The sequence below is a fragment of the Oncorhynchus mykiss genome, chromosome 7 (genome assembly GCF_013265735.2).
Source record: "Oncorhynchus mykiss isolate Arlee chromosome 7, USDA_OmykA_1.1, whole genome shotgun sequence".
Classification (NCBI taxonomy): domain Eukaryota; kingdom Metazoa; phylum Chordata; class Actinopteri; order Salmoniformes; family Salmonidae; genus Oncorhynchus; species Oncorhynchus mykiss.
In genome coordinates this window covers 52,772,800-52,798,981 of record NC_048571.1, presented here as the reverse complement: position 1 = coordinate 52,798,981, position 26,182 = coordinate 52,772,800, and the positions used below count along the sequence as shown (strand labels likewise).

The 26,182-nt window shown below is 42.8% G+C and overlaps 2 protein-coding genes across 11 annotated transcripts in view; one reads left to right on the top strand and one right to left on the bottom strand.

The window, feature by feature from the left end:
• Positions 1 to 13,315, top strand: part of LOC110527983 (polyhomeotic-like protein 2) — a 56,103-nt gene extending 42,788 nt beyond the window's left edge. For all 5 annotated transcript variants that reach the window (XM_021609659.2, XM_021609658.2, XM_021609657.2 and 2 more), the window contains exons 10-15: positions 9,552 to 9,757; positions 10,425 to 10,557; positions 10,670 to 10,790; positions 11,184 to 11,304; positions 11,407 to 11,713; positions 11,929 to 13,315. In XM_021609659.2, the coding sequence (XP_021465334.2) occupies positions 9,552 to 9,757; positions 10,425 to 10,557; positions 10,670 to 10,790; positions 11,184 to 11,304; positions 11,407 to 11,713; positions 11,929 to 12,083 (1,043 nt within the window). In that variant the 3' untranslated portion in view covers positions 12,084 to 13,315. The remainder of the gene's footprint in view (positions 1 to 9,551; positions 9,758 to 10,424; positions 10,558 to 10,669; positions 10,791 to 11,183; positions 11,305 to 11,406; positions 11,714 to 11,928) is intronic.
• Positions 13,316 to 15,689: 2,374 nt separating this feature from the next.
• LOC110527982 (ankyrin repeat and SAM domain-containing protein 1A) overlaps positions 15,690 to 26,182 on the bottom strand; it is a 46,692-nt gene continuing 36,199 nt past the window's right edge. For 2 of the 6 annotated variants that reach the window (XM_021609648.2, XM_036983489.1), the window contains 6 exons: positions 26,066 to 26,152; positions 25,743 to 25,880; positions 25,087 to 25,269; positions 19,926 to 20,024; positions 18,911 to 19,008; positions 15,690 to 16,274 (listed from right to left, as the gene is read on the bottom strand). In XM_021609648.2, coding sequence (XP_021465323.1) covers positions 16,196 to 16,274; positions 18,911 to 19,008; positions 19,926 to 20,024; positions 25,087 to 25,269; positions 25,743 to 25,880; positions 26,066 to 26,152 — 684 coding nt within the window. In that variant the 3' untranslated portion in view covers positions 15,690 to 16,195. Of the gene's footprint in view, positions 19,009 to 19,925; positions 20,025 to 25,086; positions 25,270 to 25,742; positions 25,881 to 26,065; positions 26,153 to 26,182 lie in introns of all 6 variants that reach the window. The other 4 variants (XM_021609651.2, XM_021609650.2, XM_021609653.2 and 1 more) reach the window with 4 other exon arrangements.

Below are 26,182 nucleotides of genomic sequence, written 5' to 3'. Positions count from 1 at the left end.
CCGATCCCAGGATGACCAGAGGGTGACATGTAAATAGACTGGTAGCCTATTTAAAATATTTGATGGTATGGGTAGGCTACAGTATTGCTGTGTGGTAGGCTGTGATGTAGCTCTCCTATTTAAACTCAGAGCCTATACCAAGACAGGAGATAAAACTGTTGATTTCACAAAATATTGAACCATAATTAGAATTTTGCATAGAAGTGTGGGCTGTAGCATTTAGTCTACTTTTAAATTGTTCAAATGGACAATCTTGCGTAATGCTCAGCCAGTGTTTGTTTGGGACTCGCTGTATAAGCAACAGGCATTTTTAGTCAGAAAAAGTCCCTGTAAACATTCTGCCCACACCTCTACAGAAATGTGATCAAATTTGCCTTTGTACTTTCTTTTAGAAACTGACATGGACCAGTTCCAACATTTCCGAATCATACAGCAAATGAGGGCATTTTTGTTACCATAAAAGGGGAATGGAGGGAGTTTTCCAGCCGGGGTTGTAGCGCTTGTTCACGACTCTGATTTATCAATGTAAAAATATGTATACAGTACCAGTCAACTTTGGACACCTACTCATTCTACATTGTAGAATAATAGTGAAGACATCAAAACAATTAAATAACACATGGAATTTTTTATTTCACCTTCATTTAACCAGGTAAGCTAGTTGAGAACAAGTTCTCATTTACAACTGCGACTTGGCCAAGATAAAGCAAAGCAGTGCGACAGAAACAACAACCCAGCTACACATGGAATAAACAAGCGTACAGTTGATAACACAATAGAAAAAAAAGAAAGTCTATATACAGTGTGTGCAGATGGCATGAGGTAAGGCAATAAATAGGCTATAGTAGCAAAGTAATTACAATTTAGCAAATTAACACTGAAGTGATAGATGAGCAGATGATGGTATGTAAATAGTGATACTGGTGTGCAAAAGAGCAGCAAAGTAAATAAAAACAATATGGGGATTAGGTAGGTAGATTGGGTGGGATATTTACAGATGGACTATGTACAGCTGCAGCGATCGGTTAGCTGCTCAGATGGCTGATGTTTTAAAATTAGTGAGGGAAATGTAAGTCTCCTGCTTCAGCGATTTTTGCAATTTGTTCCAGTCGCATGCAGCAGAGAACTGTAAGGAAAAGCCGGCCAAAGGAGGTGTTGGCTTTGGGGATGACCAGTGAGGTATACCTGCTGGAGCGCGTGCTACTTGTTGTTATCGTGACCAGTGACCTGAGATAAGGCGGAGCTTTACCTAGCATAGACTTATAGATGACCTGGAGCCAGCGGGTCTGGCGACGAATATGTAGCAAGGGCCAGACGACTAGAGCATACAGGTCACAGTGGTTGGTGGTATAAGGCGCTATGGTAACAAAACAGATGGCACTGTGATAGACTACATCCAATTTGCTGAGTAGAGTATTGGAAGCTATTTTGTAGATGACATCGCCGAAGTCAAGGATCGGTAGGATAGTCAGTTTTACTAGGGTAAGTTTGGCGGCGTGAGTGAAAGAGGCTTTGTTGCGGAATAGAAAGCCGATTCTAGTTTAGATTTTTGATGAGTGTGGAAGGAGAGTTTACAGTCTAGCCAGACACCTAGGTATTTGTAGTTGTCCAAGTATTCTAGATCAGAACCGTCCAGAGTAGTGATCCTAGTCGGGCGGGCGGGTGCGAGCAGCGAACGGTTGAAAAGCATGCATTTGGTTTTGCTAATGTTTAAGAGCAGTTGGAGGCCACAGAAGGAGTGTTGTATGGCATTGAAGCTCGTTTGGAGGTTTGTTAGCACAGTGTCCAAAGAAGGGCCAGATGTATACGACGGACAAACAAGCTAAGTGTCAATATAGAGACAAAGTAGAATCGCAATTCAACGGCTCAGACACGAGGTATGTGGCAGGGTCTACAGTCAATCACGGATTACAAAAAGAAAACCAGCCCCATCACGGACCAGGATGTCTTGCTCCCAGGCAGACTAAATAACTTTTTTGCCCGCTTTGAGGACAATACAGTGCCACTGACACGGCCCGCAACCAAAACATGCGGACTCTCCTTCACTGCAGCCGAGGTGAGTAAAACATTTAAACGTGTTAACCCTCGCAAGGCTGCAGGCCCAGACGGCATCCTCAGCCGCGCCCTCAGAGCATGCGCAGACCAGCTGGCTGGTGTGTTTACGGACATATTCAATCAATACTTATCCCAGTCTGCTTCAATACTTATCCCACATGCTTCAAGAGGGCCACCATTGTTCCTGTTCCCAAGAAAGCTAAGGTAACTGAGCTAAACGACTACCGCCCCGTAGCACTCACTTCCGTCATCATGAAGTGCTTTGAGAGACTAGTCAAGGACCATATCACCTCCACTCTACCTGACACCCTAGACCCACTCCAATTTGCTTACCGCCCAAATAGGTCCACAGACGATGCAATCTCAACCACACTGCACAAGAGGAATACCTATGTGAGAATGCTGTTCATCGACTACAGCTCGGCATTTAACACCATAGTGCCCTCCAAGCTCGTGATCAAGCTCGAGACCCTGGGTCTCGACCCCGCCCTGTGCAACTGGGTACTGGACTTCCTGACGGGCCGCCCCCAGGTGGTGAGGGTAGGTAACAACATCTCTACCCCGCTAATCCTCAACACTGGGGCCCCACAAGGGTGCATTCTGAGCCCTCTCCTGTACTCCCTGTTCACCCACGACTGCGTGGCCACGCACGCCTCCAACTCAATCATCAAGTTTGCGGACGACACTACAGTGGTAGGCTTGATTACCAACAACGACGAGACAGCCTACAGGGAGGAGGTGAGGGCCCTCGGAGTGTGGTGTCAGGAAAATAACCTCACACTCAACGTCAACAAAACTAAGGAGATGATTGTGGACTTCAGGAAACAGCAGAGGGAACACCTCCCTATCCACATCGATGGGACAGTAGTGGAGAGAGTAGTAAGTTTTAAGTTCCTCGGTGTACACATCAGACAAACTGAATTGGTCCACCCACACAGACAGCATCGTGAAGAAGGCGCAGCAGCGCCTCTTCAACCTCAGGAGGCTGAAGAAATTCGGCTTGTGACCAAAATCACTCACAAACTTCTACAGATGCACAATCGAGAGCATCCTGTCGGGCTGTATCACCGCCTGGTAAGGCAACTGCTCCGCCCACAACCACAAGGCTCTCCAGAGGGTAGTGAGGTCTGCACAACTCATCACCGGGGGCAAACTACCTGCCCTCCAGGACACCTACACCACCCGATGTCACAGGAAGGCCATAAAGATCATCAAGGACAACAACCACCCGAGCCACTGCTTGTTCACCCCGCTAGCATCCAGAAGGCGAGGTCAGTACAGGTGCATCAAAGCTGGGACCGAGAGACAGAAGCTGTTTTTCAGTCTCAAGGCCATCAGACTGTTAAACAGCCACCACTAACATTGAGTGGCTGCTGCCAACACACTGACTCAACTCCAGCCACTATAATAATGGGAATTGATGGGAATTTATGTAAAATATATCACTAGCCACTTTAAACAATGCTACTTAATATAATGTTTACATACCCTACATTATTCTTATCATATGTATACGTATATACTGTACTCTACATCTACTGCATCTTTATGTAATACATGTATCACTAGCCACTTTAAACTATGCCACTTTGTTTACATACCCTACATTATTCTTATCATATGTATACGTATATACTGTACTCTACATCTACTGCATCTTTATGTAATACATGTATCACTAGCCACTTTAAACTATGCCACTTTGTTTACATACCCTACATTACTCATCTCATATGTATATACTGTACTCGATACCATCTACTGCATCTTGCCTATGCCGCTCTGTACCATCACTCATTCATATATCTTTATGTACATATTCTTTATCCCTTTACACTTGTGTGTATAAGGTAGTAGTTTTGGAATTGTTAGTTAGATTACTCGTTGATTATTACTGCATTGTGTCTGGCTATCAGAAGTAGAAGCACAAGCATTTCGCTACACTCGCATTAACATCTGCTAACCATGCGTATGTGACAAATAGCCATGAGGAAAGCGTGGCCAGCTGTAGAGAAATGCTAATTGAAATTTTTTGATTATCATGGATTTATCGTAATGACTGTCATCTAGCCTCAGTGCAGTGGGCAGCTGGGAGGAGGTGCTTTTGTTCTCCATTGACTTTAGTGTCCCGAAACTGTTTTGGGTTAGAACTACAGGATGCAAATTTCTGTTTGAAAAGCTAGCCTTTGCTTTCCTGACTGACTGTGTATATTGGTTCCTGACTTCCCTGAACAGTTGCATATTGCGGGACTATTTGATGCCATTGCAGTCCACCACAGGATGTTTTTGTGCTGGTCAAGGACAGTCAGGTCTGGAGTGAACCAAGGGCTATATCTCTTCTTAGTTTTATATTTTTTGAAAGGGGCATGCTTATTTAAAATGGTGAGGAAATTACTTTTAATAAACGACCAGGCATCCTCGACTGACGGGGTGAGGTCATTATCCTTCCAGGATACCTGGGCCAGGTCGATTAGAAAGGCCTGCTCGCAGAAGTGTTTTACTTCTGCGAGCAGGACAGTGATGAGGGGTGGTCGTTTGACCGCGGACCCATAGCGGATGCAGGCAATGAGACAGTGATTGCTGAGATCCTGATTTGAAAATAGCAGAGGTGTATTTGGAGGGTGATTTGGTCAGGATAATATCTATGAGGGTGCCCATGTTTACGGATTTAGGGTTGTACCTGGTGGTTTCTTTGATAATTTGTGTCAGATTGAGGGCATCTAGCTTAGATTGTAGGACTGCTGGGGTATTAAGCATATCCCAGTTTGTCACCTAACAGAACGAACTCTGAAGATAGATTGCCCCCCAATCAATTCACATATGGTGTCCAGGGCACAGCTGGGAGCTGAGGGGGGTCTATAACAGGTGGGAACAGTGAGAGACTTATTTATGGAGAGATTAATTTTAAACATTAGAAGCTTGACATGTTTGGGCATAGACCTGGAAAGTATGACAGAACTTTGCAAGCTATCTCTGCAGTAGATTGCAACTCCTCCCCCTTTGGCAGTTCTATCTTGACGGAAAATGTTGTAGTAGGGGATGGAAATCTCAGAATTGTTGGTGGCCTTCCTAAGCCAGGATTCAGAAACGGCAAGGACATCAGGGTTGGCGGAGTGTGCTAAAGCAGTGAGTAAAACAAACTTAGGGAGGAAGCTTCTGATGTTAACATGCATGAAACCAAGGCTCTTTCGATTACAGAAGTCGACAAATGAGAGTGCCTGGGGACACGCAGGGCCTGGGTTAGCCTCCACATCACCCGAGGAACAGAGGAGGAATAGGATGAGGGTACAGCTAAAGGCTTGCAAAACTGGTCGTCCAGTGCGTTGGGAACAGAGAATAAAAGGAGGTATAGTGGAGGTTAACCCAGGCACTGAGTGATGATAAGAGAGGTTGCATCTCTGGACACGCTGGTTATACTGGGTGAGGTCACCGCATGTGTGGGAGGTGGGACAAAGGTATCTAAGGCATGTACAGTGAGACTAGGGGTGCCGCAGTAAACTAAAACAATGATAATTATCCTAAACAATAGTATACAAGGCATATTGACATTTGAGAGAGACATAAAGCGAGGCATAAAGCAATCACAGGTGTTGATTGGGAAAGCTAGCTAAGTCAACAACGAGTGAGACAACAACCACTAATCAGGGAAGACTACAACAGGTAAAATGGCAATGAATGGGCAGAGAGGGTCGGTTAACTACATACAGGGCCTGAGTTCGGGGCTAGTGCCAACAGGTAAACAAAGTGGAGTACCGTGATAGTCCAGCTGGCATCAGCTAAGTAGCCAAGTGATCATAGGGTCCAGTGTACAGCAATAGATGAAACAGGGAAGCCGCTAGGTAGTTGTTACTAAGCTAGCACACGGAAGACACGCCGTTTAAAGTTAGCAGTCCGGGGTAAGTAGAAGCGTCTGCTCCGTCGTCCGGCTAAGGCCGGACAGCTGATGGAATTACGTCTGCGGACCAGTCGTGTTGGTACGGAGGGGCACCGTGTTGACGAAGGGACCGGGCCAGATGGCGAAAGAGGTATTGTAGTTGTGATAATTTTGTTTGCTAGCCGGGAGATGCGCCTGGCTCAGGGCTAGCTTCGGGGCTAGCTAGCTGTGATGATCAATGGTCCAGGGTTTACGGCAGGAATCTGGCGTTGTAGTGGAGAAAAACAGTCCAAGGCTGGCAGGTATTATCCAGGCTAAAAAAAACGGCTGGTACCTGAGCAGAGGGTAAAGGCCGCTAGCAGTGTTTTAACAATGACTAAATAGCTAGTAACTTAGCTAATTAGCTGGCTACCTTCTGATGAAAGTTTTTGCTATAGGGTCTAAAAAAATAGCGGATCCTTGTCAGATTGAGAGAGGCGGGTTACTGGAAGGTATATTTAATTTAAAAATGGGATTGAAAAATAAATTGGAATATATACAAAAAAGACAAATGCAAAAAGTAAACGAGAGGACAACAAACCGCATCTGCACTGCTACGCCATCTTGGATTATATGTATAATCGTGCAATAACCAAAAAAGTGTTGCAAATCAAAATATATTTTAGATTCTTCAAAGTAGCCACCCTTTGCCTTGATGACAGCTTTCCACACTCATACTGTATGTTCCATGGGATAAATCCCAATAATGTTTTGCACCAGAAAATCCTAGAATCTAGACGTAACCGACCGCCTTGATTCGGTCTTATGTAGCAACATTTGAAAGTTGATAAACCTGTAACTTCACTTTTGAGAAAATGGCCTTGAACGTGTTGGTACCTACTGGAGAGCTCTTCTTTTGTCTACACCCATTCAGCATCGTTCACACCCTTTTAAGTTTTAGCCCCCACCAATACTCAGATTATTTTACTCAACCTGGTAGAGCTGGTAAAGGTTTTTTCATGTTATCCGGAGCGTCAGTGACTGTACTTCTTGCAACAATTGAATTACGCTTTTTCTGCCAACATTTACTGACACCGGTCATATTCAACGGGTGTTGAGTGTTTGTAAATTCACCAGTTATTCTATGCTGTGGCACACAAGATTGCTCTGAAATCGAACACACCGAAATGGTTACTTGCATAGTGGCAAGCTAGCTAAACAATGAACCATAATCACAACTCATGACGTTACTACCCTGCATGAATCTGCAGGTAGCTAACCAACCAGGTTCAATGTTAGCTAGCTAACATTAGGCTATAACTGGCCAAGCAAGTGGTTCTGAGATATGAATAATAAGATCATACAGGTAATGTTAGTTAGCGAGCCAGCCAGCTAACGTTAGCTAGCTAATAGTACACTAACTTGAAATGAAACCACTTTCTGTCAAAATTAGAAACGTGTAATATCTGAAAATGTAGCTAGCTAGGCTATCTTACCCGTATATATCATGGATGTATGCGTCTCCTGTTGGATGCCATGGTTGCCCTTAGTTTGAAGATGTAATCAGGAGACGGTTGTTTTCTCCATCTCCTTAGCTATCATACTCAAATTCCACTGATTTCACAACCCGGTCCTCCATAAAGTGGAGAGCAACACTTGTGCAGTTTTACTACGTGGTGAAAAAAAATTAAAGCTGTGTTAAACAGGATTACCTAGATATACTGACCAGCTCAAATGGACAGACGCCTGCTATATGGCAGACCAATCCAAACTCGTCTCTCGGCATGTCCAGCCCACTCATTCTCAGCCAATCATGACTAGCGGGAAGGTTCCTGCTTTTTCTGTTGCTAAACCAACTATGCTTGTAATTTAACAATTTTATTCGTATATACAGATGGTATACACGTTTGTTATTAAGACACATGAAAGTTCACATGTTCGAGAAGGCATTTCTGCCACAAAAAAACACATTTTGATGAAAAAACATTTTTTAAGTTCAAACGGCTCTCCTGTGACGTAGTGACCCGCGATATACGCCTAGTTTCCTGAAACGGGTCACATATGCCCTAATTTAGTAAGACATTTACACACAGTTGATAAATTATGCACCAGGTTTGGAGGCAGATCTGTTCTTAATGTTTGTCAGCTGTGCTCGTGGCTTTGGTCAGGGATGAGGAATCTTGTCCGGTTATCCCCAATGGAACCATTGAGGAGCAGTGGACACGGTGTTCCTGTCGGGGAGAGTTAAATGTCAAATTTGTTATGGACAAAAATATTGTGCTTTAATCTTTTAGTCAAATGGAAAATGTGTTTTATGATGGTAGTAGTCTTAAACTTTCGCTCATTCAAAATGCTGAACATGCAGATCATATTAAAAGGTTCCGTTTTTATTGCTACTGTTCTTGTAAAAGTGAAATATGTAAAGCCACAAGGCTCTTTTTTTTATGACTAGTGCTTGGGTGTGAATGCATAGTCGAGGTGCTCCGCTTGCCACTGAGGTTCAAAATAAACAGACCGTCATCTTTGATGTCTAAAAATAGAGGCAGGACCTCTGGCTCTCTGCTTGGACCAGATTGCAACACATTCAGAGCCTACTGTGTGGTTGAACATAACCCAAAGTTGCAGAATATAGCCAACTGCTCCTGGTATTTATTATGCTTACTTAAACCATATTTTGTGCAGTATCCTGTAGTATGTTTCCTTATAAAGAGAATGAAGGTTTCTTTTGGTTTGCAATTGTGGAATGTTATGCTACATTGGGTCACAGGACCTGCATTTGTATAAAGACTAAAGAGTGGTTCCTGTGTGTCAGTAGTTGCTCAGATAGACTTGAGCCCTGTGAATTAGCAGGGCTGAGATTATTCACATGAGAAGAACCAGAAATGTCTGTCGACATAAGTGAAGTGTTTTTATTTTCATGTGTCTAATTGTTAGAGTATAAGTGCAGAGTACATGTCTATGGAGGAAAAAGAGAGGGCGGTACCTTTTTGAAGTATTTAATTATTCTGCTCTGCCCGCCTCTCACCACTGGTGCAGGGCTCGATCGAGCGAGTGTCTCTGTTCTGTATTGCGTGCTTTGTAGTACAGTTATTGCTTTGAAAGAGAGAGGCAGGCCATAGCGCGTGCTTGTGTATTGAATCGGATAAAAGCACAAGTGAAGCGGCAGGAAGAATTTAGGTGAGCCAATTCTTATTTCCCTTTTGAAATGGAACAGTTGTTGAACTTTATCAGTACTTTTAAGGGTTTTAACATTTTTGCAAACAGCCACGGAAGTGTTTGTTGTTTTCATGCATAGGTTACTACTTCATTACGGTAGCCATAAGTATTTTTGTGGCGGCCGTTTTCGTATTTTGATATCCTGATATATTTTCATCAGTAACTAATGTGTATCTAGTGAGTTAAATTATAAACGCTTGGTAATGGAAGTGGGCCCCTTACACAGGATTTGACAGGTGGATGATCGATATAATTATTTACATTAGTACTTGAATGACTAGAGAAGACAACAGTAGTACACACCGTGAAATAATATTGTAGCTCAATTAGTGACATGAATACATTCTAAAACATTGAGTACAAATGTGGGCCACATCATTGAATGATGCAATGCGTTATCTGCTCCTTTTTAATTTGTAATTGGCAGGAGTCACTACTACCAACAGGGTGAATGCTGCACCTGGGACTCCACCTCCAGCCATGACCTCGGGAAATGAGAACGAGGCGCCCACTCTGACAGGGAGCATCCCACAGAATGGGGAGAACAAGCCACCCCAGGCTATCGTCAAGCCCCAGGTCCTCACCCACGTCATTGAGGGCTTTGTCATCCAGGAGGGAGCTGAACCCTTCCCTGTAAGTGCCTTCTCCCATGGTACTCCTTAGCAGCTAGGAGTAAACAACATGCCACTATCTCAAGAGTGATTTCCCACAGGGGCATATTCCTAATAGCAACAAACACAAACAATCCTGCAACGTCACTCTCTGTGCTAAGCAATGACAAAGGGCAATGTCTTACTATTGTTTGCCTTGGTCATAAATTCTAATAGCCTTCTGTAGTCCAAAATATTGTTCCATACAGAGATGTCTGTGAAAGAAGGCACACAGATGTTAAGACCACAATTAAGTGTTATTTTTGAGAGAGGTGGGGCGCAAAATGTTGATACACACTTGAGTGACTGTGCCTATTTGACTTATCAATTAACAACTCCCTGTTTCCTAGTGGATGTTTGCTGCACAGGCTTTATTATAGCTTATGGACACAGCATTGTTAGTTTGCCATTGTATTGCTGTCATAGGGGTGGCAGGGTAGCCTAGTGGTGTTGGACTGGTAACCGGAAGGTTGCAAGTTCAAATCCCCGAGCTGACAAGGTACAAATCTGTCGTTCTGCCCCTGAACAGGCAGTTAACCCACTAGGCCGTCATTGAAAATAAGAATTTGTTCTTAACTGACTTGCCTAGTAAAAATAAATAAATAGCTTGGAAAGAGTGCTATTAAGCCATCACATGTTGTCTTCCCCAGATTGAGCGGTTGCCTGTGATGATGGACAGCCCAAAGAAGCTGCATGAGCAGCTCTCCTCTGACCCCGACAAGACTCCTGTTAGTAACCCCACCAACACCACAGACTCTGAGACAGAGGAGCTGACCACTCAAGGTAAGGGACGTCGTGATTAAAGCCATCTTATTTGGCAAGCAACACATTTACTTTCTAAGTGCTACAGCTCCATAACGTAAGCTTTCATGGAATTATTTTGATTTGTCCACAGAATTAAAAGACCAAGAGGATTCAGATTCTCCCAAACTGAGCTGTGAATTCTGTGGCTGGGTGGACTTTGCCTACAAATTCAAGGGGTCAAAACGGTTTTGTTCCATGGTGTGTGCAAAAAGGTAATTCACATTTGGGGTACCATTTCTAATCAATCAAATGTATTCATAAAGCCCTTTTGAGCTGTGAATTCTGTGGCTGGGTGGACTTTGCCTACAAATTCAAGGGGTCAAAACGGTTTTGTTCCATGGTGTGTGCAAAAAGGTAATTCACATTTGGGGTACCATTTCTAATCAATCAAATGTATTCATAAAGCCCTTTTTACAAAGAGCAGATGTCACAGTGCTTATACAGAAACCCAGCCTAAAAACCCCAAACTGCAAGAAATGCAGATAGATGTAGAATGTTTAGATCCTTTCAGTGGATTAAATCCATCATGGTCAGAGCTCCTCAGCAGTGTTGCTTTGAGATGTGGGATGGGAGTGGACATAACTATTATCCTTGTTGTGGAACAGGTATAATGTTGGTTGCAGGAAGCGGATAGGCCTTTTCCATCCAGAAAGGAGCAAAACATCCAACCGCTGGCACAGAAGGTCACACAACAGCGGCCACCAAAGTATCGATTCTAAGAAGCAGGTAGGATAATCTCCTACTTCTCCACTGACATCACAGGTCCTCTGTGAACAAACATGCTCCCCTCAGTGACACCAGAGCTGACTCATGGGTTTTGTGTTTCAGAAGCTGTCCCCTATGCCTCAGCAGACCCAGGGGGGTTCAGTGTCCTCCCCAATTCCCTCCCAACCCAGCCAGGAAGAGTCCAGCCCCTGCTCTGACATGTCCAGCTATGAGGAGCCTCCGTCGCCCCTGTCAGCAGCCAGCTCAGGGCCCCCAGCACCCCAGGCGGTGTCACTCCTGGCAGGGAGAGGCTCGGACCAGGAGTCCCCCCGGAGCCGAGAGCTGCCTCTCCTCACTCAGCACTTCCTGCCCAACGACCCCACCAAGTGGAATGTGGAGGAAGTATACAAGTTCATTCTCTCCCTTCCAGGTAAGTCTCATAAATACAGTATTTAGCTTAGGCCTACACCATAACTATATTCTTCTGTAGGCATGATGATGTGATGATGATAGTAAGCTTATTTCCCCTCTGGGGATCAGTAACATTTATTAATTCCTCAGTGGATTGTCTTATGTAGACAGTGTTCATGCTTGTCTTTGACGTTAGATCATTTATTTAATGGGTTCGCTGTGGCTTGTTCCTAGGCTGCCAGGAGATAGCAGATGAGTTCCGCACTCAGGAGATAGATGGGCAGGCCATGCTCCTACTGAAAGAGGACCACCTTATGAGTGCCATGAACATTAAACTGGGCCCTGCACTTAAGATCTACGCAAGCATCAACATGCTCAAAGACTCTTAGCCATGATGGATCGATATGGTGCTGATGTGTGTGCATTTGTGTGTATGTCTGTGTGCGTGTTAGTCTGTGTTTGGTGGGAAGGAGTCATACTCTGGGACAAGATTAAACATGTCGCCATCGCACTGATGACTACCTTACCTCTGCACTACCATTTTTCATCCCACCTTTGGATTGGCTCCTTCATGGTACATTTATCCATGGCCTGCAGACAGGTGGACAACTGATCATTCCATTGGTTGTCAAGGAGAAGTTTCCAGGGAAATACTTTAATGGACTGACTGCGTTAGAGTAATGGCACAAATAGTGCTAAAAGCACTGCAAGGATATATTTGAGCTTGTAGGAAAAGATGTGAAAATGTGGGTATATCTGCATTACTTTCTTCTGAAGTATAATTGTGATTTTTAATTATCATTGTGGTATGTTTTATTTTGGTGCTGATCTGATGTTATTGACAGCCGTACGTGTACAGTATGTTTGTCAGGGAACAAATGAAAGCCAGTCACCAGTTTGAGTCTTATACAACAGATGCTTAGCTCCATTTCATAATGATCAGCAACTATACACTGCATGGCATTTCACTGTGCTCAGAGCAGTTTACGCTGTTACTTTGTGACATTGATACTTTCTCTGTACATTTTACGGGCTTAGAGAGACGATCTTCTTTCCAAATGCGATTTACCAAGATGCCATGCCTTTATTTATTCCTGGGTCAGATTTCACATCCTGTGAGGTCTTCTATGACTGTAGGGTTGACCCATGCTATCTATGGGTTGACCACAAGGCTGAAAAGATGCTTAACTCAATGAACTCACTGTGGATGTTCACCATCATACCTCTTTTATTCCACTAGCACTTAAAATGATTGGTTCTCTTCTCCATAGTTTAAATTAATACAACCAACATTACTTGATTGGGTTTGAAATTCAAATATTTGGTTTGGTGAGTTGTCAAGATCTGTCTAAAGCTACCTTTAAGGAATTTGCTTTTAAGTTATCCATAATGTTTTATATAAAAATTTTTAAGTATTTTGAAATATGCAAACATGTAAATATCATGGCTTGGGGAAGGTGTCTTTTTAGTGTTTTTATAAAAAAAATATTGTATGCTTGTCATGTGATGAATGGTCAATTGTGTTTTTAATTGTTTGAGATGATGCGTTGTCAAATGCCTGTATTTATCGAAGTACTGAATTTGTTACACAACATTTTTCAATGATAAATCTGCAACATAATCAGTTGTATGTTTTTATTTTTGTGTTAAAATCTATATTTGCTTGAGTTTGATATTATGGCATGTCGGTACAGTAGCAAGACCAGTAGCTTCACTGATCGCACATAGTCCTTTGGGTGGATTGCAGTTGTCTCCAGAACTCCGAAAGATCCTCCTTCCTTCCTGCTGTCTTGTATCATTATTACATGGGACATGTATTAGTGTAAGTACATGGTAACACATTTATCTGAATTATATTGTCACAAATGTAGCCTGTCCTCTAGTGGTGCTTAAAGGGTAGTGATTGTACAACAATTGAAGTACAGTGGGTTTGAATATTGAATAGGTTGGTGTATTGAATACGTTAATAGTGGCTGCTTTCAATTATAATATATGCGATTGAATAGTTAGGATATGTGGCAGACAAACGTCACCATTCAGTGCGCGGGAAGAATTGATCAGTGATTTGGGATTATTTTAGTCCCTAGTGTTATGATTGGTGAATCATTTCCTATCACTCAAAAAGTGATGTGTGGTCTGGGGTTTTGCTTTTAGGCTTAGCCATAGTCACTTCTAAACTCAGCAAAAACAGCAACTTTTTCAGGACCCTGTCTTTCAAAGATATTTTGTAAAAATCCAAATAACTTCACAGATCTTCATTGTAATGGGTTTAAATACAGTTTCCCATGCTTGTTCAAAGAACCATAATTAATGAACATGCACCTGTGGAACGGTTGTTAAGACACTAACAGATTACAGACGGTAGGCAATTAAGGTCACAGTTATGAAAACTTAGGACACTAAAGAGGCCTTTCTACTGACTCTGAAAAACACCAAAAGAAAGACGCCCAGGGTCCCTGCTCATCTGCGTGAATGTGCCTTAGGCATGCTGCAAGGAGGCATGAGGACTGCAGATGTGGCCAGGGCAAGAAATTGCAATGTCCATACTGAGACACCGAAGACAGCGCTACAGGGAGACAGGACGGACAGCTGATTGCCCTTGCAGTGGCAAATCACGTGTAACAACACCTGCACAGGATCGGTATATCCGAACATCACACCTGTGGGACAGGTACAGGATGGCAACAACAACTGCCCGAGTTAAACCAGGAATACACAATCCCTCCATCAGTGCTCAAACTGTCTGCAATAGGCTGAGAGGTTGGACTGAGGGCTTGTAGGCCTGTTGAAAGGCAGGTCCTCACCAGACATCACCGGCAACAACGTTGCCTATGGGCACAAACCACCGTCGCTGTGCCAGACAGGACTGGCAAAAAGCGCTCATCGCTGACAAGTCGGGGTTTTGTCTCAACAGGGGGATGGTCGGATTCACGTTTATCGTCGAAGGAATGAGCGTTACACCGAGGCCTGTACTCTGGAGCGGGATCGATTTGGAGGTGGAGGGTCCGTCATGGTCTTGGGCGTTGTCACAGGCTATCTCAACGCTGTGCGTTACAGGGAAGACGACATCCTCATGTGGTACCCTTCTTGCAGGCTCATCCTGACATGACCCTCCAGCATGACAATGCCACCAGCCATACAGCTCGTTCTGTGCGTGATTTCCTGCAAGACAGCAATGTCAGTGTTCTGCCATGGCCAGCGAAGAGCCCTGGATCTCAATCCCATTGAGCATGTCTGTGACCTGTTGGATCGGAGGGTGAGGGCTGTGCCCCCCCCACCCACCCCCCACCCCCAGAAATGTCAGGGAACTTGCAGGTGCCTTGGTGGAAGAGTGGGGTAACATCTCAAAGCAAGAACTGGCAAGTCTGGTGCAGTCCATGAGGAGATGCACTGCAGTACTTAATGCAGCTGGTGGCCACACTAGATACTGACTGTTACTTTTGATTTTGACCCCCCCTCCATTGTTTCAGGGACTCATTATTCCATTTCTGTTAGTCACGTCTGTGGAACCTGTTCAGTTTCTATCTCAGTTGTTGAATCTTGTCATGTTCATGCAAATATTTACACATGTTAAGTTTGCTGAAATTAAACACAGTTGACAGTGAGAGGACATTTCTTTTTTTGCTGAATTTACATGCATAGAAGCTTCCAGGTTTTTTCAAGGGTACAGAGTTTGTAAGTTGCATTTTCTCCCTAATTTGAAACATTTGTTTCTCCATTGAATAATGTATTTTAGCCTACCTTAGTTAGCCATATGAAAATAATGCATTTAAAAAATGCATCAGTTTTTTCATATTTTCTGTTCTAAATGTCTGCTAGTCGGGGAATATGACTTTGTACACTCCTTTGCCAGTCCCTGGGCTAGTCTTTGTGACGAAGAGATGCAATTAACTCTCATAGAATATATTGTCTGCCAGCTCCGTCAAACTCTCATGCAAGGAATATGCCTCAAGACAAAATCAAATACCTTAAGAATAACATTTTCCATTGTACTATTTAATTTCAGGTATATTTTGCTTTTAATTGGAATAAATAAACATCACATAATCATTGACAAACTATACTCTGTCCACAAATACATGGGCATAGCATTATTATGCTGGTACAGTAGTGCTACATTTGATGAATGTACTCTCGCGTTGACTCTCCTAGATCCTTACAGTAACAACATGATTATCTCAAATAGACCTAAATCAATAAAAATTGTCATTACTGGCCCAACATTAATTGTCTATACTCTGCAGATTACAGTACCTACTTGAAGTAAGGAGTGGAGGTAAAGACAGTCAGTGTGAGGCCAGGGAGGAGATTTCAGACTGAACTTTAGAGATAGGAGTGAGAGACAGGCCCTGCCATGCCCAGTTGAGACAGACAGCTAGTGTAAGGTTATCCTTTATCTGTTACTTTGTATTCAGGTGAGGTTGTAGAAGGCAGCAGACCTTATCAAACAGTCACTCCTAGACCCGCTGCTTGTGTCTCTGTTAGTCTCTCTGTCTCTAGTCTACACACGCAGACACTCACATTGGCTGCTCCACTTCAACTCACAGCTTGGTGTCCGGAAACTTGAACGCTGGAGTGAGCTACACAAGGAAAACACTGGTGTTAAAAAAGACAGAAACATGCACAGCCAAATCATGCCACCACATTGTGTCTGCTTAAAATAGCTTCTGCTCTCTAAAATGTAAGGCATTTATATGCACCCAAACCAGAGCAGGTTGAATGTGTCTTCATGATTTCAACATATAACAGGGAGGAACATACTTAGTGCACAAGAAATGACAATGCTGGAGAATGTAAATGAGATGAGGTGCTGTATTTGTGTTATAATAATGGATAAAGTAAAACAAAAGGCAAATGATATGAAAAAACTAAACAGACACTGCTACATATGTACACTTCAATGGGCCAAGTGCATCAGAGGACGAAACACAAATACTGCCACATGCATCAGTGGTAGCTACAGTATCTGTCAGAACAGAACAACGATGAGACACAGCTACAGTATCACACAGAGACTGTCAAGTCTTAACACTCATTCTCCAGTCAGCCATCCTGTGCCATTTGGAGAGAGGCTAAGCATAACATATCCTGCAGCAGGGGACACAGAATGAGGACAGCGGACAGAGACAGAACAGGCCATCCTCACAGGAGGACACAACACAAGGCAACACAGCACACAAAATAGGTTAAGCAAAACACAAGTAGATAATACCAACAGATAGCTCCTGTAGACCTACAGTATTAGACACAGCGAAAGGAAAAACAAGAATGCAGTTTCAAATATATTTTCAACCCAAAGTAAATTTGCATAATAAAACCATATCTAATTACATTTAGATCCCTCAAATTTAAAGTTCAAACTATGAGTAAGCCTGAATCCTTGGCACTGTTGTTCATTTTCTAGTGACACATTTTACCTCATGCTGAATCAGTGGCATCAGGAGTCCGGCAACACAACCTGCCTTGCCTCATATAAAAAGATTTAAGCAATGTTATTGGGAATATCTTATACCTTTCACAATGAATTGGCAAATTAAATTATTGCCATCAAATGTACCTTCATGAGGTGTTTTGGCAACTTGTCATGAATTTGTATTTGCATTATTTTACTATGGCAATACATTGTGGTGTTGCTACGATTTCCCTTGGTTTCTCTCAGTAAATACATTTCAGGAATCCCAGTTATTTTTAAAAGCATTCATTATTAATAATTGTTAAACAAAATACATACCGTATAATTTTTGAAACAAACAAAAAAGGTTTTAAAGGGGATAGTGCCATGTTTTAACACAGTGTTCTCTGATGAGCCGCCGAACAGTCTCTCTTGGTAATAAAATGACTGGTGAGGCACCATGCACACTGTGGAGCTACAGAGCATCATGTACATTATTATCTAGACAAACCTGTACCATTACAACACCTTCACTGCAGCTCAGCCAAAGTGTTCATGTGTTGTCAACTCAAAAGTGTTGTAAGTATTTTAAACCACGAAAGATGCGTGCAGCAGTCAGCAAGTGTGGAGAATGTGTGATGGTGGCAAGGATGCTCAATTGATTACGTTTAGATTTAAACTGATAGATTGCCAGATTGAAGTAAGGCTACTACTGTTCTTGGCAGAGTGATGGAAGAGTTGTCCTGTCCATTTGTGTACAGAATCACACAGGAAATTGAGGTTCAGTTTTTGATCCATTATACATGGAAAGGGAAGATTCCTTGACGATCCATCATTGTACGATTAAAAATGCATAGAAAAAAGTTTGATTGTTTTTTGTCTTATAGATTTCTGTCCTTCATGCATCCCAGGCTAGATATGTCTCCTCACAGTGGTAGATGCCTGGTAAGACAGGACAAGCTACAGATAGGGAAAGAAATATATTAAACTTGAGTGGGAAAAAGTGAAATACAAAAATAAACACATTAAAAAGATGAGAAAAATTGTTAATCCCTTTGGGAAGGGGATAAAATATTGTTTATGACTGAGGAGGTTGTTTGGGAAGGATAGGCTGAGTTTGGGACATGATAATGTTCTTTATTCCACTCTGCATGGGACCAAAACTCTGTGGATAATAGCCCAAGAGCAGTACTCCTTTGGTATTAGATAAAGAGGAACTTATGAAGGTTTGCAATTTTCTTGATCACATTGGCAGTACAGCCAATGCAAATCATGTTACTGTCAGGTAAAAAATACAACAGGTAGCTCAACAGAAAAAAAAGTCAGGATTGTTTCGACTGAAGGGAGTCACTTGGAAAAAGAATAGCATGACAGGAAGAGGACAAAAAAGCCACAATCTCTTCAATGATGATAAACGTAATAGGGGTGGATGCAGATGAGTAGTTGGGGGGAGGAGGAGGAGGCAATTTGGTTGAGAGAACAGGGCCATTGTAGGTTCACACCAGGTCCATCCACAAGTCAAGGGGCCCCATCAGCGGCTGCAGCAGTATCAGGAGGAGTAGGGTAACGGGCTGCCTAGGGGTGAGAACAGGACAGGAGAGAGGGCTGCAGGGATGTGTGATGTCAGAGCAGTGCAAGGTTTGTGTAGGTCAGAGCAGGGCAGAGGAGAAGGGGCAGCCCAGAGGGATGCTACCATCACAGTGAGAAGGCACAGGGCTCATGAGACAGAGAGAGAGGGCGGTGGAGGTCAGGGGGCAAACTGGGTGCTAGGATAGGGTGAGGTCGGTGCAGGGGATCCAGCCTCAGAATATGGTGGTCTCGTACTTGGTGCTGACAGGGCGCTTGTTGGAGTCTCTCTGGTTGAAGAGCCAGGTGGCGCTGCCCAGGGATTGCATGTCTGCGTCCATCTCCAGAGGGTCAATCTGCCGGGGGGAGGGGGGACGAGAGACGGGCGTAAGACTGCAGGAGTGGTGGAGGCCATTGCACACTCAAGTCCTCAGCCCACGTGCAAGTGGATTAAAGGCACAGTCCAGTGATATTGGAATCACAGACACCAGGGCTCAATCCACAACATAGAGATGTCTGATAGCAAAACAGGCTGCTGGAGACCTAACAGACCACACACAGTCCCATCTGTCTCTTAATCTGGGTTTTAAATGAAGTGAAAACGTGAAAACACCATAAGGATCCAAACATGCGCTCATAACATGCTCTCACCCAAACAAAAGTCTCTGTTAACACATGAGCAGCCATACACACGTTATAGCTGTTCCATGTGAATAAATTAATTTCAATTAGTAGTCCTGTATATCTAATTACATGAAACACCACTGATACACCCCAAATTAAGAACATTGTGGCAATGAAAGACTCGGGTGTACAAGGCCATCATTCAATTATAGCTGTCCAATATAAGACTCATCAGAATGCAAAAGCTTAGTGATATAGGAGGATTAACACTCAATAGGCCACCTAAAGCATGTTGCTATTTATACTGATCACACAGCTATGCAATTAAAGCACTAGATCATTAGCAGCAGAACTGCAAAGCTATGAATCTTCCATAGATGGTTAAGTCTAAGCTAAGGTATAGCCTACTTATCCTCAGGCAAGAATAATGAGAAAGAGCTTCTTATCAGCTCAAATGGAATGACTATGAGAATATGGCAGAAATTCAGTGTAGGCTATGCCATATCAAAAGGGCAAATATTGTGTGGCTAGATGAAGTGCCTGGAAGCAAACCAAAAAGTGGACATGGAATGATGAGAGAGTTAGAGGCACGTCAGGTAGGTAAGCAGATGGATGATGAAGGATAGCGGAAAGGAGGAGAGAGCAGGACCTGGACTCCAGGGCTAACAGAGTGCAACGGGAGGAAGGAGGGGCGGTGGGTAGTACACGTGTGACAGTAACAGCAGCGGCATTCTAGCAGAGGGGCACCCTGGGAAACAGGAGGACCAAGAAGACAAGAACAAAGAAATGTTAAACAGGGAAATAGAAAGACAGAGCATTTATAGTGGCACTGAACTGACCATAGTGGTGGAAGATATAAAATCTAGGTAATTTATCACAACCTATTAGGTGTAGACAAATAATATTATAAAGATTTATCACAGAAAAAAATGTATACTTGACAGCAGCTGGCATAGCAGGGCTTTATCACATCTGTCAACTAGACTGGACTGTACTAGCAAGGCTCCTCCCATATCTAGACACAGCCAGTACAGCACAGTACAAAGTGATCAACTGCACAGTGATTTATGACTTCTTTAGACTAGTTCAGAATCTGGATCATCAGCATTTGTGGGTTCATTTACAGGCTCAAAATGGCCAGAAACAAATAACTTTCTTCTCAAACTCGTCAGTCTATTCTTGTTTTGAGAATTGAAGGCTATTCCATGCGGGAAATTGCCAAGAAATTGAAGATCTCGTACAACGCTGTGTACTACTCCCTTCACAGAACAGAGCAAATGGTCTCTAACCAGAATAGAGAGAGTGGGAGGCCCCAGTGCACAACTGAGCAAGAGGACAAGTACATTAGGATGTCTAGTTTGAGAAACAGACGCCTCACAAGTCCTCAACTGGCAGCTTCATTAAATAGTACCCGCAAAACACCAGTCTCAACTTTATAAGAATTTTTTGAAGATAAATACACAATGCAGAGGACGAGAGGACTAAAATCTAGAGTATTAATGCTCAATAGAGAATTGTAAGTACGAGTTGGGTTTCAGTTCAACAGCTGTTTAGAATCTGTGGAATGTCACTCCTGAACTCAGAGCTACGTGTGCTACGTTCTGTACATTGAGTCTGGAGCAGGATACTGGTTATTTGGCCATTGGCCCAGTTGTACTGCAAGGACTTCTAATTGGTCAACCCCAGGCTAGGTGGGGGGTTGTAAATGGCATCATGTTCCTTTGTTATGTGGAGAAAAGCTGAGGACAGGGGAGACTGAACATCTACCTCCCAGCATAACATCTATGATTTGTCCTTATCAAATAAACACGTTTTTCTCCCCTTGATTTGCTTTGTAGTTTGTGTTATTGAAGAATAACATCAACTGCAAACAACATCAACAGTGAAGAGGTGACTCCGTTAGCTGGCCTTCTAGGCAGAGTTCCTCTGTCCAGTGTGTGTGTTATTTTTTCCATCTTAATTTTTTCTTTTGATTGGCCAGTCTGAGATATGTTTTTTTCTTTGTAACTCCGCCTAGAAGGCCAGAGTCGCCTCTTCATTGTTGGCGTTGAGACTGGTGTTTTGTAGAAACTATTTAATAAAGCTGGCAGTTGATAACTTGTGAGGCGTCTGTTTCTTAAACTAGACACTAATGTGCATGTCCTCTTGCTCAGTTGTGCACCTGGGCCTCCCACTCCTCTTTTTATTCTGGTTAGAGCCAGTTTGCGCTGTTCTGTGAAGGGAGTAGTACACAGCGTTTTGCGAGATCTTTAGTTTCTTGGCAATTTCTCGCATGGAATAGCCTTCATTTCTCAGAACAATAATAGACTGGCGGGTTTCAGAAGAAAGTTATTTGTTTCTGGACATTTTGACCCTGTAATCGAACCCATAAATGCTGATGATCCAGATACTCAACTAGTCTAAAGACGGCCAGTTTTATTGCTTCTTTAATCAGCACAACAGTTTTCAGCTGTGCTAACATAATTGCAAAAGGGTTTTATAATGATCAATTAGCCTTTTAAAATGGTAAACTTGGATTAGCTAACACAAGAGTGATGGTTGCTGATAATGGGCCTCTGTACGCCTATGTAGATATTCCATAAAAAATCTGCAGTTTCCAGCTACAATAGTCATTTACAACATTAACAATGTCTACACTGTATTTCTGATCAATTCTATGTTATTTTAATGGACAAAAAAATTGCTTTTCTTTCAAAAACAAGGACATTTCTAAGTTACCCCAAACTTTTGAACGGTAGTGTACATCGGACCAAAATAGTGCATAACTGGCAAAAATGAAAGGACATCGAAAAAAATGACAGGTCATCTCACAATTGTAAAATGAATCTACATTAAAAGCTTCAAATGGAGTTGTCTTGTTCTAGATGTTCCTAGAATTCCACTGCCTAAAAGTAGATAATAAATACTGCCAACCCTGTACATTATGCAGCGAACTGATTACCTCATTATGTTTATAGCAGATAATAAAGCATAGTGATTTGCGTGGACGCATAAACATGTTGAGCAGTGTGCATGCACGGTCCAGACGGTCCAGCTTTCTCAGGTGACTGTGATCACTGAGTGTTCATTATCCAGGGTCCTGAAAGGCCAATACATCCATAAATGGCCCAGGGCATACGTAAACATTTATGTAACATTCTCAATCAATATCCTGGGAATCAGTGGAGGGGCCGGGTGACCAGCAGAGAGACGCACAGTTCCCCCTCTCTCTCTCCATTTACAGATTATATTATATCCTGCCTGTTAGCAAAAAATAAGACTATTCACTCATCAAGTTTTGCATACTGTATTGCTGCAGGAAAATCTACTCCGATCTGAGTGACTCAGAGTTGGGGAGGTGAGATTGGTAGCAAAGTAATGAGTCATCATTTTCATCGCACTATAAATCTTCCTTTTTTTTATAGTGTGATCAGTGGTTTAAAATCCGGAGGAACATTTGTTCACGAGGACTGTGTGTTATCTGATTGTGCATATTTATGCATACATGCCTACGCATGTACACATACATACGTAACTGAAAAAAATAAAGAAAACACTTGAGTAAATGAGGGATACAAAGTACAGTGCCTTGCGAAAGTATTCGGCCCCCTTGAACTTTGGGACCTTTTGCCACATTTCAGGCTTCAAACATAAAGATATAAAACTGTATTTTTTTGTGAAGATTCAACAAGTGGGACACAATCATGAAGTGGAACGACATTTATTGGATATTTCAAACTTTTTTAACAAATCAAAAACTGAAAAATTGGGCGTGCAAAATTATTCAGCCCCTTTACTTTCAGTGCAGCAAACTCTCTTGAGAAGTTCAGTGAGGATCTCTGAATGATCCAATATTGGCCTAAATGACTAATGATGATAAATACAATCCACCTGTGTGTAATCAAGTCTCCGTATAAATGCAGCTGCACTGTGATAGTCTCAGAGGTCCGTTAAAAGCGCAGAGAACATCATGAAGAACAAGGAACACACCAGGCAGGTCCGAGATACTGTTGTGAAGAAGTTTAAAGCCGGATTTGGATACAAAAATATTTCCCAAGCTTTAAACATCCCAAGGAGCACTGTGCAGGCGATAATATTGAAATGGAAGGAGTATCAGACCACTGCAAATCTACCAAGACCTGGCCGTCCCTCTAAACTTTCAGCTCATACAAGGAGAAGACTGATCAGAGATGCAGCCAATAGGCCCATGATCACTCTGGATGAACTGCAGAGATCTACAGCTGAGGTGGGAGACTCTGTCCATAGGACAACAATCAGTCGTATATTGCACAAATCTGGCCTTTATGGAAGAGTGGCAAGAAGAAAGCCATTTCTTAAAGATATCCATAAAAAGTGTCGTTTAAAGTTTGCCACAAGCCACCTGGGAGACACACCAAACATGTGGAAGAAGGTGCTCTGGTCAGATGAAACCAAAATTGAACTTTTTGGCAACAATGCAAAACGTTATGTTTGGCGTAAAAGCAACACAGCTGAACACACCATTCCCACTGTCAAACATGGTGGTGGCAGTATCATGGTTTGGGCCTGCTTTTCTTCAGCAGGGACAGGGAAGATGGTTAAAATTGATGGGAAGATGGATGGAGCCAAATACAGGACCATTCTGGAAGAAAACCTGATGGAGTCTGCAAAAGACCTGCGACTGGGACGGAGATTTGTCTTCCAACAAGACAATGATCCAAAACATAAAGCAAAATCTACAATGGAATGGTTCAAAAATAAACATATCCAGGTGTTAGAATGGCCAAGTCAAAGTCCAGACCTGAATCCAATCGAGAATCTGTGGAAAGAACTGAAAACTGCTGTTCAAAAATGCTCTCCATCCAACCTCACTGAGCTCGAGCTGTTTTGCAAGGAGTAATGGGAAAAAAATTCAGTCTCTCGATGTGCAAAACTGATAGAGACATACCCCAAGCGACTTACAGCTGTAATCGCAGCAAAAGGTGGCGCTACAAAGTATTAACTTAAGGGGGCTGAATAATTTTGCACGCCCAATTTTTCAGTTTTTGATTTGTTAAAAAAGTTTGAAATATCCAATAAATGTCGTTCCACTTCATGATTGTGTCCCACTTGTTGTTGATTCTTCACAAAAAAATACAGTTTTATATCTTTATGTTTGAAGCCTGAAATGTGGCAAAAGGTTGCAAAGTTCAAGGGGGCCGAATACTTTCGCAAGGCACTGTATATTGAAAGCAGATGCTTCCACACAGGTGTGGTTCCTGAGATATTTAGGCAATTAACATCCCATCATGCTTAGTGTCATTTATAAAAACGCCCAGTTGCCCATTATTTTGGCTACCATGGCTGGAAGAAGAGATCACAGTGACTTTGAAAGAGGTCTTAAAAGAGCATAAGGGGTTTAAAGTGTGTGTGTGTGTGTGTGTCTGTGTGTGTGTGTGTGTGTGTGTGTGTGTGTGTGTGTGTGTGTGTGTGTGTGTGTGTGTGTGTGCGTGCGTGCGTATCTCAGTTACCAGATCTCAATTCAATTGAACACTTATGGGAGATTCTGGAGCGGTGCCTGAGACAGCGTTTTCCACCACCATCAACAAAACACCAAATTATGGAATTTCTTGTGGAAGAATGGTGCCGTATCCCTCCAATACAGTTCCAGACACTTGTAGAATCTTTGCCAAGGAGCATTAAAGCAGTTCTGCTGGATTGTGGTGGCCCAACACCCTATTAAGACATTTTATGTTGGTGTTTCCTTTATTTTGACAGTTACCTGTACATACTGTATACCCAAACACAGTATGCATATCATTTAGAAACACACACAGTACATTTTTTGTTCATGCTCAGTGTGTGGTACTCACTGTTGATCTCCTCATGCTGCTCCATTGTTGTGACGTGGGCCGGCTGGATTTGGTCTCAATGACCTCTGACCCCAGAGACGGTGGGGGGACTGGGACATACTGCCTGGCCTTGGTCTGGAGAGCCAGCTGATAGGCCACCTCAAATGCCTGTCCCAGTGTCAGGATGATCTCATAAGTCTGAGTCTGTACCGAGGGAGAGAGTAAAGAATGAATAGACAGTTGCAGTAGTGACTGACAGCTACTTTGAATGAGGCACAATCTGCATTTTTATCATTGCGTTGTCAATCATAGCAGTGGAACTAAGTTAATCTAGTATTTAATTAGATAATCAAGATGTAGCTGTGTCATGTGCCAGGAATGTTTGGCACATGGCTTATAAAAGAGACTAATCAAGATATTATGTTACTTCCATGACAGCAGGTTCATTACCTTAATCAAGACATTAAGGCAATTTAATTAATCAAGAAGCTGCATGCAGTTTTGTCAATCAAGTTTTTCCTTTCAAGATTTTTTTATGATATGATGTGGCATTTAGAAACAAATTAATACAAATCAGAGTACTTTAGAAGGTGGGAAATGGGGGATTGTATTTTGGCATAGCCTTATGGAATAATTGATTGAGGGATTTGGGCTGGTGTCATCATTGTGTTCCTCACCACTTCCACAGTGCTGAAGACATGGCAGAAGTGGTGGCCACTCTTACTGTCCTTGGTGATGTAGGCGAAGGTGCAGAGGTCATCGGGGTCCTGGGCCGCACAGGAGATGTTCCTGATCTCATGCTCGGCTACTATTGTCTGGTAAGAGGACAAAAGAACAGAGGAGCAACAGGAACAAAACCATCGACCAGTAACAACCACTGACTTCATCCGAACCAACAGTGCTATCTTTATTGCAGGGGAAATAATATGAGAACGCGAGAGAGAAAAATAATGCAGTTGAGCTCATCATGCATTTCTCATTGCCAACAGGCTCCCATTACCTTAGTGGCGGCATCAATGAACTTGACCCCTTTATAAGTGATGGAGAGGATGACAACAGGACCCTTTTTTGAATGGTCCTTTGACTTCTACAAGTAGAAAGAAAATGGTGAGGGGAT